Source organism: Paramisgurnus dabryanus, chromosome 16 (assembly GCF_030506205.2).
Source record: "Paramisgurnus dabryanus chromosome 16, PD_genome_1.1, whole genome shotgun sequence".
NCBI classification, from domain to species: domain Eukaryota; kingdom Metazoa; phylum Chordata; class Actinopteri; order Cypriniformes; family Cobitidae; genus Paramisgurnus; species Paramisgurnus dabryanus.
In genome coordinates this window covers 7,617,731-7,635,016 of record NC_133352.1, presented here as the reverse complement: position 1 = coordinate 7,635,016, position 17,286 = coordinate 7,617,731, and the positions used below count along the sequence as shown (strand labels likewise).

General features: G+C 44.5%; 1 protein-coding gene across 1 annotated transcript in view; it reads right to left on the bottom strand.

Annotated features, from left to right (window-relative positions):
• The window catches only part of flt4 (fms related receptor tyrosine kinase 4), a 90,583-nt gene that overhangs the window by 28,734 nt on the left and 44,563 nt on the right, over positions 1–17,286 (bottom strand). The window contains exon 6 of the mRNA XM_065267952.1: positions 27–169. Within this exon, the coding sequence (XP_065124024.1) occupies positions 27–169 (143 nt within the window). The remainder of the gene's footprint in view (positions 1–26; positions 170–17,286) is intronic.

Here is a 17,286-nt window from a genome sequence, read left to right as displayed (position 1 = left end):
CACACACAATCTGGCCTGCTCATTACCTTTTGGCCCGGGTAGTCCCACTTGAAATCCACAGCGGTGTTGAACTGAACCAGAGCCGTACAGTTGAGCACCAGAACCTCCCCCTGCATCAGCTCCACCGGCGAGTCCTCAGGAAACAGCTTCAGCTCATACAATTTAGATCCTGATGGGTGTGGTGAATATATAACAGTCAGTGTCAGGACATTTGAAGGCTGTGGATATTCTGCATCTAACATTTTTGTATTAGATCATTTTTTGGCCATTATTGTTGGTTTTTACTGTACTTGCTATAGTGTTGCAAAGGTGTTCTGAGATTTTTTGGTGGTTGCTATGGGCTTGCTTAAAGGGATAGTTCGGCCAAAAATGATATTAAACCCATGATTTACTCACCCCCAAGCTGTCCGAGTTGCATATGTCCATCGTTTTTCAGACAAACACATTTTCAGATATTTTAGAAAATGTTTTAGATCTTTCAGTTGATTAAATGTAATGTTACGGGGTAGTTGCTAGGGTGTTCTAAGTGATATTTTATTGTTGTTGCTATTTGCAGTCCCTTCAGAAAAACATGATTATGCGATCACATGATCGCATAATCATCCAAAGTCTATATGGGTTCTAAAAAGTCTGCATATTTATATTTATTATAATTAGTGGTGCTTGCATTTATGCAAAGCATCACTATTACTATCTTGCATACTTATTATTATTAGTGGTGCTTGCATTTATGCAAAGCATCACTATTACTATTGCTCAGGGATATTATTATTAGTGGTGCTTGCATTTATGCAAGGCATCACTATTATTATTGCTCATACTTATTATTTATTTATTTATTATTCTTATATCTGGACACTTTTTCGGCGCGTAACTCGTCCCGCACGGTTTGTCGTAGACCAATGAAACAGTGCTCAAAACGAACGGCTAATTGAGGACACGTCTGCTATGACTTTTATAAGCGATCGGGTGCAAGGTTTTCGAAAGGGGGGCGAAAAACCACCCAAAAAATCCCATTGACTTAACATTACGCCCAACTTTGATGGGTCATAGCTCCGCTCAAGGATTTTGTAGAAACATGTGGGTTACAACATTTGAAGAGGGTGGTAGACTCTGTAAGAACATGGATCACAATGGGGTGTAAGTTGTACCCCTGGGGTGTAAGCGACACCCGAAAATTCCCATTGACTTATAATGGGGCAGGAAACATGCCCATATAAGGGAATAAAAAAGTTCCAGATGGGATATCTTCGCTTTACAATGTCGTAGAGACACGGGGGTTGGACCGTTTTACTCATGACTCAGAGTGTAATCATTATGGGATGCCAATTTTTTCCCTAGCAACCAAATACAGTACCCTAGCAACAGAGTAAACAAAGCCTTATATCTCCGCACCAGAACATCGTAGAGACACGGGGGTTGGACCTTTTGACTTGTGACTCGGAGTGTAATCATTATGGGATGCCATTTTTTTCCCTAGCAACCAAATACAGTACCCTAGCAACAGAGTAAACAAAGCCTTATATCTCCGCACCAGAACATCGTAGAGACACGGGGGTTGGACCGTTTGACTAGTGACTCAGAGTGTAATCATTATGGGATGCCAATTTTTTCCCTAGCAACCAAATACAGTACCCTAGCAACAGAGTAAACAAAGCCTTATATCTCCGCATCAGAACATCGTAGAGACACGGGGGTTGGACCGTTTGACTCGTGACTCAGAGTGTAATCAGTATGGGATGCCAATTTTTTTCCCTAGCAACCAAATACAGTACCCTAGCAACAGAGTAAACAAAGCCTTATATCTCCGCATCAGAACATCGTAGAGACACGGGGGTTGGACCGTTTGACTAGTGACTCAGAGTGTAATCATTATGGGATGCCAATTTTTTCCCTAGCAACCAAATACAGTACCCTAGCAACAGAGTAAACAAAGCCTTATATCTCTGCATCAGAACATCGTTGAGACACGGGGGTTGGACCGTATGACTCGTGACTCAGAGTGTAATCATTATGGGATGCCAAATTTTTCCCTAGCAACCAAATACAGTACCCTAGCAACCGGATAAACACAGCCTTATATCTCCACATCAGAACATCGTACAGACACGGGAGTTGGATCGTTTAACTTTTGGCTTGGAGTATAATCATATATGGTCCCCAGAATTTTGCCACGGCAAGCACCACTCACATTTTCTTCAGGAAATGTACCTATCTAGTTATTATTATATTTTATTCTTACATCCGGACACTTTTTTCGGCGATTAACTCGTCCCGCACGCTTTGTTGTAGACCCATGAAAGAGGGCTCAAATCGACCGGATTATTGAGGAGAGGTGTGCTATGACTTTTATAAGGGATCGGGTGCAGGATTTCCGAAAGGGGGGCGAAAAACCACCCCAAAAATCCCATTGACTTAACATTGGGCCCAACTTTGATGGGTCATAGCTCCGCTCGTGGATTTTGTAGAAACATGTGGGTTACAACATTTGAAGAGGGTGGTAGGCTCTGTAAAAACATAGATCACAATGGGGTGTAAGTTGTACCCCTGGGGTGTAAGAGGTGCCCAAAAGTGCCCCAATGAAAAGTCAATGGGGCAAAATCCCATAGACTTACCATTGCAAAAATTTTGACGGGTCATAGGTCCGAGCCAGGATTTCATAGAAACATGTGGGTTACTAAATTTGAAAAGGGTGCTAGACTCTGTCAGGACGTACCCCACAATGGGGTGTAAGGTTACCATAGCAACCATTTTGGGCACCCTAGCAACCTATACCATTGACTGCCATTATAAAATGCCTAGATGGATATCTTCGCACCACAGTGTCATAGAGACATGGGGGTGGGCTCATTTTACTCAGGCATCCAATCAGTCTCTCAGGATACTTACAGACTTACTAAGCCACGCCCCTAGCAACCACTTTTGAGCACCCTAGCAACATAAAATACAAACAGTTATATCTCGGCATCAGAACATCGTAGAGACACGGGGGTTGGACCGTTTTACTTGTGACTAGGGGTGTAACAATTGGGCACATCATTGGCCACTCCCAAGCCACGCCCCTAGCAACCAAATTTGAGCACCCTAGCAACCGAATAAACAAAGCCTTATATCTCCGCATCAGAACATCGTAGAGACACGGGGTTTGGACCGTTTTACTTGTGACTCGGAGTGTAATCACTGGGCACATCATTGGCCACGCCCAAGCCACGCCCCTAGCAACCAAATACAGTACCCTAGCAACAGAGTAAACAAAGCCTTATATCTCCGCATCAGAACATCGTAGAGACACGGGGTTTGGACCGTTTTACTTGTGACTCGGAGTGTAATCACTGGGCACATCATTGGCCACTCCAAAGCCACGCCCCTAGCAACCAAATACAGTACCCTAGCAACAGAGTAAACAAAGCCTTATATCTCCGCATCAGAACATCGTAGAGACACGGGGGTTGGACCGTTTGACTCGTGACTCAGAGTGTAATCATTATGGGATGCCAATTTTTTCCCTAGCAACCAAATACAGTACCCTAGCAACAGAGTAAACAAAGCCTTATATCTCCGCATCAGAACATCGTAGAGACACGGGGGTTGGACCGTTTGACTCGTGACTCAGAGTGTAATCATTATGGGATGCCAATTTTTTCCCTAGCAACCACATACAGTACCCTAGCAACAGAGTAAACAAAGCCTTATATCTCAGCATCAGAACATCGTAGAGACACGGGGGTTGGACCGTTTGACTCGTGACTCAGAGTGTAATCATTATGGGATGCCAATTTTTTCCCTAGCAACCAAATACAGTACCCTAGCAACAGAGTAAACAAAGCCTAATATCTTCGCATCAGAACATCGTAGAGACACAGGAGTTGGATCGTTTTACTTTTGGCTTGGAGTATAATCATATATGTTCCCCAGAATTTTGCCACGGCAAGCACCACTCACATTTTCTTCAGGAAATGTACCTATCTAGTTATTAGTGGTGCTTGCATTTATGCAAGGCATCACTATTACTATTGCTCATACTTATTCTTATTATTCTTATTCTGGACACTTTTTTCGGCGCGTAACTCGTCCCGCACGGTTTGTCATAGACCCATGAAAGATAGCTCAAAATGACCGGTTTATTGAGGAGAGGTGTGCTATGACTTTTATAAGGGATCGGGTGCAGGATTTTCGAAAGGGGGGCGAAAAACCACCCGAAAAATCCCATTGACTTAACATTGCGCCCAACTTTGACGGGTCATAGCTCAGCTCGAGGATTTGGTAGAAACTTGTGGGTTACAACATTTGAAGAGGGTGGTAGACTCTGTAAGAACATACATCACAATGGGGTGAAAGTTGTACCCCTGGGGTGTAGGAGGCGCCCAAAAGTGCCCCATTGACTTATAATGGGTCACGGAACATGCCCATATAAGGGAATAAGAATTTTCCTGATGGGATATCTTCGAATTACAGTGTCGTAGAATCAAGGGGGTGGGCTTATTTTACTCAGGCATCCAATCAGTCTCTCGGGAGAGTCCCAGAGCTATTAAGCCACGCCCCTAGCAACCATTTTGGGCACCCTAGCAACATCTCCCATAGACTGCCATTATAAAATGCCCAGATGGATATCTTTGTAGCACAGTGTCATAGAGACATGGGGGTGGGATCATTTTACTCAGGCATCCAATCAGTCTCTCGGGATCCTTAAAGACTTACCAAGCCACGCCCCTAGCAACCACTTTTGAGCACCCTAGCAACATAAAATTCAAACAGTTATATCTCGGCATCAGAACATCGTAGAGACACGGGGGTTGGACCGTTTTACTTGTGACTAGGGGTGTAACAATTGGGCACATCATTGGCCACTCCCAAGCCACGCCCCTAGCAACCAAATTTGAGCACCCTAGCAACCGAATAAACAAAGCCTTATATCTCCGCATCAGAACATCGTAGAGACACGGGGTTTGGACCGTTTTACTTGTGACTCGGAGTGTAATCACTGGGCACATCATTGGCCACTCCCAAGCCACGCCCCTAGCAACCAAATACAGTACCCTAGCAACAGAGTAAACAAAGCCTTATATCTCCGCATCAGAACATCGTAGAGACACGGGGGTTGGACCGTTTTACTTGTGACTCGGAGTGTAATCACTGGGCACATCATTGGCCACTCCCAAGCCACGCCCCTAGCAACCAAATACAGTACCCTAGCAACAGAGTAAACAAAGCCTTATATCTCCGCATCAGAACATCGTAGAGACATGGGGTTTGGACCGTTTGACTCGTGACTCGGAGGGTAATCACTTGTGGATGCCATTTTTTTCCCTAGCAACCAAATACAGTACCCTAGCAACAGAGTAAACAAAGCCTTATATCTCCGCATCAGAACATCATAGAGACACGGGGGTTGGACCGTTTGACTCGTGACTCGGAGGGTAATCACTAGTGGATGCCATTTTTTTCCCTAGCAACCAAATACAGTACCCTAGCAACAGAGTAAACAAAGCCTTATATCTCGGCATCAGAACATCGTAGAGACACAGGGTTTGGACCGTTTGACTCGTGACTCGGAGGGTAATCACTAGTGGATGCCATTTTTTTCCCTAGCAACCAAATACAGTACCCTAGCAACAGAGTAAACAAAGCCTTATATCTCCGCATCAGAACATCGTAGAGACACGGGGGTTGGATCGTTTGACTCGTGACTCGGAGGGTAATCACTAGTGGATGCCATTTTTTTCCTTAGCAACCAAATACAGTACCCTAGCAACAGAGTAAACAAAGCCTTATATCTCCGCATCAGAACATCGTAGAGACACGGGGGTTGGACCGTTTGACCCATGACTCGGAGGGTAATCAGTAGTGGATGCCATTTTTTCCCTAGCAACCAAATACAGTACCCTAGCAACAGAGTAAACAAACCCTTATATCTCCGCATCAGAACATCGTAGAGACACGGGGTTTGGACCGTTTGACTCGTGACTCGGAGTGTAATCACTAGTGGATGCCAATTTTCTCCCTAGCAACCAAATACATTACCCTAGCAACAGAGTAAACAAAGCCTTTTATCTCCACATCAGAACATCGCAGAGACACGGGGGTTGGACCGTTTGACTCGTGACTCGGAGGGTAATCACTAGTGGATGCCAATTTTTTCCCCTAGCAACCAAATACAGTACCCTAGCAACAGAGTAAACAAAGCCTTATATCTCCGCATCAGAACATCGTAGAGACACGGGGGTTGGACCGTTTGACTCGTGACTCGGAGGGTAATCACTAGTGGATGGAAATTTTTTCCCTAGCAACCAAATACAGTACCCTAGCAACCGGATAAACACATCCATATATCTCCGCATCAGAACATCGTAGAGACACGGGAGTTGGATCGTTTTACTTTTGACTTGGAGTATAATCATATATGGTCCCCAGAATTTTGCCACGGCAAGCACCACTCACATTTTCTTTAGGAAATGTACCTATCTTTATATTTTATTCTTATGTCTGCACACTTTTTCGGCGCGTAACTCGTCCCGCACGGTTTGTTGTAGACACATGAATGAGGGCTCAAATTGACCGGTTTATTAAGGAGAAGTGTGCTATGACTTTTATAAGCGATCGGGTGCAGGATTTCCGAAAGGGGGGCGAAAAACCACCCCAAAAATCCCATTGACTTAACATTGGACCGAACTTTGACGGGTCATAGCTCCGCTCGAGGATTTTGTAGAAACATGTGGGTTCTAACATTTGAAGAGGGTGGTACGCTCTGTAAGAACATACATCACATTGGGGTGTTAGTTGTACCCCTGGGGTGTAAGAGGCACCCGAAATTTCCCATTGACTTATAATGGGGCAGGAAACATGCCCATATAAGGGAATAAAAAAGTTCCAGATGGAATATCTTCGCTTTACAATGTCGTAGAGACATGGGGGTGGGCTCATTTTACTCAGACATCCAATCAATTTATCAGGATAGTCCCAGAGCTATTAAGCCACGCCCCTAGCAACCACTTTTAAGCACCCTAGCAACATAAAATTCAAACAGTTATATCTAGGCATCAGAACATCGTAGAATAACGGGGGTTGGATCGTTTTACTCGTGACTCGGAGGGTAATCACTGGCCACATCATTGGCCACTCCCAAGCCACGCCCCTAGCAACCAAATGTGAGCACCCTAGCAACAGAGTAAACAAAGCCTTATATCTTCGCATCAGAACATCGTAGAAACATGGGGGTTGGACCGTTTTACTTGTGACTCGGAGTGTAGCAACTGGTCACATCATTGGCCACTCCCAAGCCCCGCCCCTAGCAACCAAATACAGTACCCTAGCAACAGAGTAAACAAAGCCTTATATCTCCGCATCAGAACATCGTAGAAACATGGGGGTTGGACCGTTTTACTTGTGACTCGGAGTGTAGCAACTGGTCACATCATTGGCCACTCCCAAGCCCCGCCCCTAGCAACCAAATACAGTACCCTAGCAACAGAGTAAACAAAGCCTTGTATCTCAGCATCAGAACATCGTAGAGACACGGGGGTTGGACCGTTTGACTCGTGACTCAGAGTGTAATCACTATGGGATGCCAATTTTTTCCCTAGCAACCAAATACGGTACCCTAGCAACAGAGTAAACAAAGCCTAATATCTTCGCATCAGAACATCGTAGAGACACGGGAGTTGGATTGTTTTACTTTTGGCTTGGAGTATAATCATATATGTTCCCCAGAATTTTGCCACGGCAAGCACCACTCACATTTTCTTCAGGAAATGTACCTATCTAGTTATTATTATTATTCTTCTTTTTCTGGACACTTTTTCGGCGCGTAACTCGTCCCGCACGCTTTGTCGTAGACCCATAAATTAGGGCTCAAATCGACCGGCTTATTGAGGAGAGGTGTGCTATGACTTTTATAAGCGATCGGGTGCAGGATTTCCGAAAGGGGGGCGAAAAACCACCCAAAAAATCCCATTGACTTAACATTGCGCCCAACTTTGACGAGTCATAGCTCCGCTCGAGGATTTTGTAGAAACATGTGGGTTACAACATTTGAAGAGGGTGGTAGGCTCTGTAAGAACATGGATCACAATGGGGTGTAAGTTGTACCCCTGGGGTGTAAGAGGTGCCCAAAAGTGCCCCAATTAAAAGTCAATGGGGCAAAATCCCATAGACTTACCATTGCAAAAATTTTGACGGGTCATAGGTCCGAGCCAGGATTTCATAGAAACATGTGGGTTACTAAATTTGAAGAGGGTGCTAGACTCTGTCAGGACGTCCCCCACAATGGGGTGTAAGGTTACCATAGCAACCATTTTGGGCACCCTAGCAACCTATACCATAGACTGCCATTATAAAATGCCCGGATGGATATCTTTGCACCACAGTGTCATAGAGACATGGGGGTGGGCTCATTTTACTCAGGCATCCAATCAGTCTCTCAGGATCCTTACAGACTTACTAAGCCACGCCCCTAGCAACCACTTTTGAGCACCCTAGCAACATAAAATACAAACAGTTATATCTCGGCATCAGAACATCGTAGAGACACGGGGGTTGGACCGTTTTACTTGTGACTAGGGGTGTAACAATTGGGCACATCATTGGCCACTCCCAAGCCACGCCCCTAGCAACCAAATTTGAGCACCCTAGCAACCGAATAAACAAAGCCTTATATCTCCGCATCAGAACATCGTAGAGACACGGCGTTTGGACCGTTTTACTTGTGACTCGGAGTGTAATCACTGGGCACATCATTGGCCACTCCCAAGCCACGCCCCTAGCAACCAAATACAGTACCCTAGCAACCGAATAAACAAAGCCTTATATCTCCGCATCAGAACATCGTAGAGACACGGGGGTTGGACCGTTTTACTTGTGACTCGGAGTGTAATCACTGGGCACATAATAGGCCACTCCCAAGCCACGCCCCTAGCAACCAAATACAGTACCCTAGCAACAGAGTAAACAAAGCCTTATATCTCCGCATCAGAACATCGTAGAGACACGGGGGTTGGACCGTTTTACTTGTGACTCGGAGTGTAATCACTGGGCACATCATTGGCCACTCCCAAGCCACGCCCCTAGCAACCAAATACAGTACCCTAGCAACAGAGTAAACAAAGCCTTATATCTCCACATCAGAACATCGTAGAGACATGGGGGTTGGACCGTTTGACTCATGACTCGGAGGGTAATCACTAGTGGATGCAATTTTTTTCCCTAGCAACCAAATACAGTACCCTAGCAACAGAGTAAACAAAGCCTTATATCTCCGCATCAGAACATCGTAGAGACACGGGGTTTGGACCGTTTGACTCGTGACTCGGAGGGTTATCACTAGTGGATGCCATTTTTTTCCCTAGCAACCAAATACAGTACCCTAGCAACAGAGTAAACAAAGCCTTATATCTCCGCATCAGAACATCGTAGAGACACGGGGGTTGGATCGTTTGACTCGTGACTCGAAGGGTAATCACTAGTGGATGCCATTTTTTTCCTTAGCAACCAAATATAGTACCCTAGCAACAGAGTAAACAAAGCCTTATATCTCCGCATCAGAACATCGTAGAGACACGGGGGTTGGACCGTTTGACTCATGACTTGGAGGGTAATCACTAGTGGATGCCATTTTTTCCCTAGCAACCAAATACAGTACCCTAGCAACAGAGTAAACAAACCCTTATATCTCCGCATCAGAACATCGTAGAGACACGGGGTTTGGACCGTTTGACTCGTGACTCGGAGTGTAATCACTAGTGGATGCCAATTTTCTCCCTAGCAACCAAATACATTACCCTAGCAACAGAGTAAACAAAGCCTTTTATCTCCACATCAGAACATCGCAGAGACACGGGGGTTGGACAGTTTGACTCGTATCTCGGAGTGTAATCACTAGTGGATGCCAATTTTTTCCCTAGCAACCAAATACAGTACCCTAGCAACAGAGTAAACAAAGCCTTATATCTCCGCATCAGAACATCGTAGAGACACGGGGGGTTGACCGTTTGATTCGTGACTCCGAGTGTAATCACTAGTGGATGCCAATTTTCTCCCTAGCAACCAAATACAGTACCCTAGCAACCGAATAAACAAAGCCTTATATCTTCGCATCAGAATATCGTAGAGACATGTGGGTTGAATTGTTTTACTTTTGGCTTGGAGTATAATCATATATTGTCCCCCGAAATTTGCCACGGCAAGCACCACTTCACATTTTCTTCAGGAAATGTACCTATCTAGTTAGTGGTGCTTGCATTTATGCAAGGCATCACTATTATTATTGCTCATACTTATTATTATTATTAGTGGTGCTTGCATTTATGCAAAGCATCACTATTATTATTGCTCAGGGATATTATTATTATTATTATTCTTATGTCTGCACACTTTTTCGGCGCGTAACTCGTCCCGCACGGTTTGCCGTAGTCCCATGAAAGAGGGCTCAAATCGACCGGTTTTTTGAGGAGATGGTGGCTATGACTTTTATAAGCGGTCGGGTGCAGAATTTCCGAAAGGGGGGCGAAAAACCACCCGAAAAATCCCATTGACTTAACATTACGCCAAACTTTGACAAGTCATAGCTCCGCTCAAGGATTTTGTAGAAACATGTGGGTTACAACATTTGAAGAGGGTGGTAGACTCTGTAAGAACATACATCACAATGGGGTGTAAGTTGTACCCCTGGGGTGTAAGAGGTGCCCAAAAATGCCCAATGAAAAGTCAATGGGGGAAAATCCCATAGACTTAACATTGCAAAAACTTTGACGGGTCATAGGTCCGAGCGAGGATTTCGTAGAAGCATGTGGGTTACTAAATTTGAAGAGGGTGCTAGACTCTGTCAGGACGTCCCCCGCAATGGGGTGTAAGGTTACCCTAGCAACCATTTTGGGCACCCTAGCAACCTATCCCATAGACTGCCATTACAAAATGCCCAGAGGGATATCTTTGCACCACAGTGTCACAGAGACATGGGGGTGGGCTCATTTTACTCAGGCATCCAATCAGCCTCTCAGGACCCTTGCCGAGTTACTAAGCCACGCCCCTAGCAACCACTTTTGAACACCCTAGCAACATAAAATTCAAACAGTTATATCTCCGCATCAGAACATCGTAGCGACACGGGGGTTGGACCGTTTTACTTGTGACTCGGAGTGTAATCACTTGCCACATCATTGGCCACTCCCAAGCCACGCCCCTAGCAACCAAATATGAGCACCCTAGCAACGGAATAAACAAATCGTTATATCTCCGCATCAGAAAATCGTAGAGACACGGGGGGTTGGACCGTATTACTCATGACTCAGAGGGTAATCATTAGTGGATGCCAAGAGGTATTAAGCCACGCCCCTAGCAACCAAATATGAGTACCCTAGCAACCGAATAAACAAAGCCTTATATCTCCGCATCAGAAAATCATAGAGACACGGGGGTTGGACCGTTTTACTCGTGACTCAGAGGGTAATCATTAGTGGATGCCAAGAAGTATTAAGCCACGCCCCTAGCAACCAAATATGAGCACCCTAGCAACTGAATAAACAAAGCCTTATATCTCCGCATCAGAAAATCGTAGAGACACGGGGGTTGGACCGTTTTACTCATGACTCAGAGGGTAATCACTAGTGGATGCCATTTTTTCCCCTAGCAACCAAATAAAGTACCCTAGCAACAGAGTAAACAAAACTTATATCTCCGCATTAGAACATCGTAGAGACACGGGGGTTGGACCGTTTGACTCGTGACTCGGAGGGTAATCACTAGTGGATGCCATTTTTTCCCTAGCAACCAAATACAGTACCCTAGCAACAGAGTAAACAAAGCCTTATATCTCCGCATCAGAACATCGTAGAGACACGGGGTTTGGACCGTTTGACTCGTGACTCGGAGGGTAATCACTAAAGGATGCCATTTTTTCCCTAGCAACCAAATACAGTACCCTAGCAACAGAGTAAACAAAGCCTTATATCTCCGCATCAGAACATCGTACAGACACGGGGGTTGGACCGTTTGACTCGTGACTCGGAGGGTAATCACTAGTGGATGCCATTTTTTTCCCTAGCAACCAAATACAGTACCCTAGCAACAGAGTAAACAAAGCCTTATATCTCCGCATCAGAACATCGTACAGACACGGGGGTTGGACCGTTTGACTCGTGACTCAGAGGGTAATCACTAGTGGGTGCCAATTTTTTTCCCTAGCAACCAAATACAGTACCCTAGCAACAGAGTAAACAAAGCCTTATATATCTGCATCAGAACATCGTACAGACACGGGGGTTGGACCGTTTGACTCGTGACTCGGAGGGTAATCACTAGTGGATGCCATTTTTTTCCCTAGCAACCAAATACAGTACCCTAGCAACAGAGTAAACAAAGCCTTATAACTCAGCATCAGAACATCGTAGAGACACGGGGGTTGGACCGTTTGACTCGTGACTCGGAGGGTAATCACTAGTGGATGCCATTTTTCCCCTAGCAACCAAATACAGTACCCTAGCAACAGAGTAAACAAAGCCTTATAACTCCGCATCAGAACATCGTAGAGACACGGGGTTGGACCGTTTGACTCGTGACTCGGAGGGTAATCACTAGTGGATGCCATTTTTTTCCCTAGCAACCAAATACAGTACCCTAGCAACAGAGTAAACAAGGCCTTATAACTCCGCATCAGAACATCGTAGAGACACGGGGGTTGGACCGTTTGACTCGTTACTCGGAGGGTAATCACTAGTGGATGCCATTTTTTTCCCTAGCAACCAAATACAGTACCCTAGCAACAGAGTAAACAAAGCCTTATAACTCCGCATCAGAACATCGTAGAGACACGGGGGTTGGACCGTTTGACTCGTGACTCGGAGTGTAATCACTAGTGGATGCCATTTTTTTTCCCTAGCAACCAAATACAGTACCCTAGCAACAGAGTAAACAAATCCTTATAACTTCGCATCAGAACATCGTAGAGACACAAGAGTTGGATCGTTTTACTTTTGGTTTGGAGAATAATCATATTTTGTCCCCAGAATTTTGCCACGGCAAGCACCACTTCACATTTTCTTCAGGAAATGTACCTATCTAGTTATTATTATTCTTTTTCTGGACACTTTTTCGGCGCGTAACTCGTCCCGCACGGTTTAACATAGTCCCATGAAAGAGGGCTCAAATCGACCGGATTATTGAGGAGAGGTGTGCTATGACTTTTATAGGCGATCGGGTGCAGGATTTCTGAAAGGGGGGCGAAAAACCACCCGAAAAATCCCATTGACTTAACATTGCGCCCAACTTTGACGAGTCATAGCTCCGCTCGAGGATTTTGTAGAAACATGTGGGTTAGAACATTTGAAGAGGTTGGTAGGCTCTGTAAGAACATACATGACATTGGGGTGTAAGTTGTACCCCTGGGGTGTAAGAGGCACCCGAAAATTCCCATTGACTTAAAATGGGGCAGGAAACATGCCCATATAAGGGAATAAAGCAGTTCCAGATGGAATATCTTTGCTTTACAGTGTCGTAGAGATAAGTGGGTGGGCTCATTTTACTCGGGCATCCAATCAGTCTCTCAGGATCATCCCAGAGCTATTAAGCCACGCCCCTAGCAACAATTTTGGGCACCCTAGCAACATCTCCCATAGACTGCCATTATAAAATGCCCAGATGGATATCTTTGCACCACAGTGTCATAGAGACATGGGGGTGGACTCATTTTACACAGGCATCCAATAAGTCCCTCAGGATCCTTTCCTAGGTATTAAGCCACGCCCCTAGCAACCACTTTTGAGCACCCTAGCAACATAATAAACAAAGCCTTATATTTCTGGATCCGAACATCATAGAGACATGGGGGTTGGGTGTTTGGGTCATGTTAGCTTCATGCTAGCTTCATGCTAGGTCATACTAGCTTCATGCTAGTTTCATGCTAGCTTTATGCTAATTTCATAATATATCTTGCTAACTTCATGCTAAATAATGTTAGCATCATGCTAGCTTGATGCTTATTTATGTTAGCATCATGCTAGCTTCATGCTAATTTATGTTACCATCATGCTAGCTTCATGCTAATTTATGTTAGCATCATGCTAGCTTCATACTAATTCATGTTAACATTATGCTAGCTTCATGCTTCTTCATTTTAGCATCGTGCTAGCTTCATGCTAATTCATGTTAGCATCGTGCTAGCTTCATGCTAATTCATGTTAGCATCGTGCTAGCTTCATGCTAATTCATGTTAGCATCGTGCTAGCTTAATTCTAATTCATGTTAACATCATGCTAGCTTTATGCTAATTCATGTTAGCTTCATGCTAGCTTTATGTTAATTCATGTTAGCATCATGCTAACTTCATGCTAATTCATGTTAGCTTCATGCTAATTCATGTTAGCATCATGGTAGCTTCATGCTAATTCATGCTAGCTTCATGCTAATTCATGTTAGCATCATGCTAGCTTCATGCTAATTCATGTTAGCATCATGCTAGCTTCATGCTAATCATGTTAGCTTCATGCTAATCATGCTAGCTTCATGTTAGCTTCATGCTAATCATGTTAGCTTCATGCTAATCATGCTAGCTTCATGTTAGCATCATGCTAATCATGCTAGCTTCATGCTAATCATGCTAACATCATGCTAGCTTCATGCTAATCATGCTAACATCATGCTAGCTTCATGTTAATAATGCTAACATCATGATAGCTTCATTCTAATCATGCTAGCTTCATGCTAGCTTCATGCTAATCATGCTATCATCATGCTAGCTTCATGCTAACTTCATGCTAGCTTCATGCTAATCATGCTACCATCATGCTAGCTTCATGCTAATCATGCTAGCATCATGCTAGCTTCATGCTAATCATGTTAGCTTCATGCTAATCATGCTAGCTTCATGTTAGCATCATGCTAATCATGCTAGCTTAATGCTAATCATGCTAACATCATGCTAGCTTCATGCTAATCATGCTAGCATCATGCTAGCTTCATGCTAATCATGTTAGCTTCATGCTAATCATGCTAACTTCATGTTAGCATCATGCTAGCTTCATGCTAATCATGCTACCTTCATGCTAATAATGCTAACATCATGCTAGCTTCATGCTAATCATGTTAGCATCATGCTACCTTCATGCTAATCATGCTAGCTTCATGCTAGCTTCATGCTAATCATGGTAGCATCATGCTAGCTTCATGCTAATCATGCTAGCATCATGGAAGCTTCATGCAAATCATGCTAACATCATGCTAGCTTCATGCTAACTTCATGCTAATCATGTTAGCATCATGCTAGCTTCATGCTAGCTTCATGCTAATCATGCTAGCTTCATGTTAACTTCATGGTAATCATGCTAGCTTCATGCTAACCTCATGCTAACTTCATGGTAATCATGCTAATGTTAATCATGCTTAATGTTAATCATGCTAGCTTCATGTTAGCTTCATGGTAATCATGCTAACTTCATGCTAACTTCATGCTAATCATGCTAGCTTCATGCTAATCATGCTCGCTTCATGCTAATCATGCTAGCTTCATTATCTCCACATCAGAACATCGTAGAGACACAGGGGTTGGACCGTTTGACTCGTGACTCGGAGTGTAATCATTATGGGATGCCTATTTTTTCCCTAGCAACCAAATACAGTACCCTAGCAACAGAGTAAACAAAGCCTTATATCTCCGCATCAGAACATCGTAGAGACATGGGGGTTGGACCGTTTGACTCGTGACTCGGAGTGTAATCATTATGGGATGCCAATTTTTTACCTAGCAACCAAATACAGTACCCTAGCAACAGAGTAAACAAAGCCTTATATCTCCGCATCAGTACATCATAGAGACATGAGGGTTGGACCGTTTGACTTTTGCCTTGGAGTATAATCATAAATTGTCCCCCGAAATTTGCCACGGCAAGCACCACTCACATTTTCTTCAGGAAATGTACCTATCTAGTTATTATTATTATTATTATTCTTTTTCTGGACACTTTTTCGGCGCGTAACTCGTCCCGCACGCTTTGTCGTAGACCCATAAATTAGGGCTCAAATCGACCGGCTTATTGAGGAGAGGTGTGCTATGACTTTTATAAGCGATCGGGTGCAGGATTTCCGAAAGGGGGGCGAAAAACCACCCGAAAAATCCCATTGACTTAACATTGCGCCCAACTTTGACGAGTCATAGCTCCGCTCGAGGATTTTGTAGAAACATGTGGGTTACAACATTTGAAGAGGGTGGTAGGCTCTGTAAGAACATGGATCACAATGGGGTGTAAGTTGTACCCCTGGGGTGTAAGAGGTGCCCAAAAGTGCCCCAATGAAAAGTCAATGGGCCAAAATCCCATAGACTTACCATTGCAAAAATTTTGACGGGTCATAGGTCCGAGCCAGGATTTCATAGAAACATGTGGGTTACTAAATTTGAAGAGGGTGCTAGACTCTGTCAGGACGTCCCCCACAATGGGGTGTAAGGTTACCATAGCAACCATTTTGGGCACCCTAGCAACCTATACCATAGACTGCCATTATAAAATGCCCGGATGGATATCTTTGCACCACAGTGTCATAGAGACATGGGGGTGGGCTCATTTTACTCAGGCATCCAATCAGTCTCTCAGGATCCTTACAGACTTACTAAGCCACGCCCCTAGCAACCAAATTTGAGCACCCTAGCAACCGAATAAACAAAGCCTTATATCTCCGCATCAGAACATCGTAGAGACACGGGGGTTGGACCGTTTTACTTGTGACTCGGAGTGTAATCACTGGGCACATCATTGGCCACTCCCAAGCCACGCCCCTAGCAACCAAATACAGTACCCTAGCAACAGAGTAAACAAAGCCTTATATCTCCGCATCAGAACATCGTAGAGACACGGGGGTTGGACCGTTTTACTTGTGACTCGGAGTGTAATCACTGGCCACATAATTGGCCACTCCCAAGCCACGCCCCTAGCAACCAAATACAGTACCCTAGCAACAGAGTAAACAAAGCCTTATATCTCCGCATCAGAACATCGTAGAGACACGGGGGTTGGACCGTTTTACTTGTGACTCGGAGTGTAATCACTGGGCACATCATTGGCCACTCCCAAGCCCCGCCCCTAGCAACCAAATACAGTACCCTAGCAACAGAGTAAACAAAGCCTTATATCTCCACATCAGAACATCGTAGAGACACGGGGGTTGGACCGTTTTACTTGTGACTCGGAGTGTAATCACTGGGCACATAATTGGCCACTCCCAAGCCCCGCCCCTAGCGACCAAATACAGTACCCTAGCAACAGAGTAAACAAAGCCTTATATCTCCACATCAGAACATCGTAGAGACAC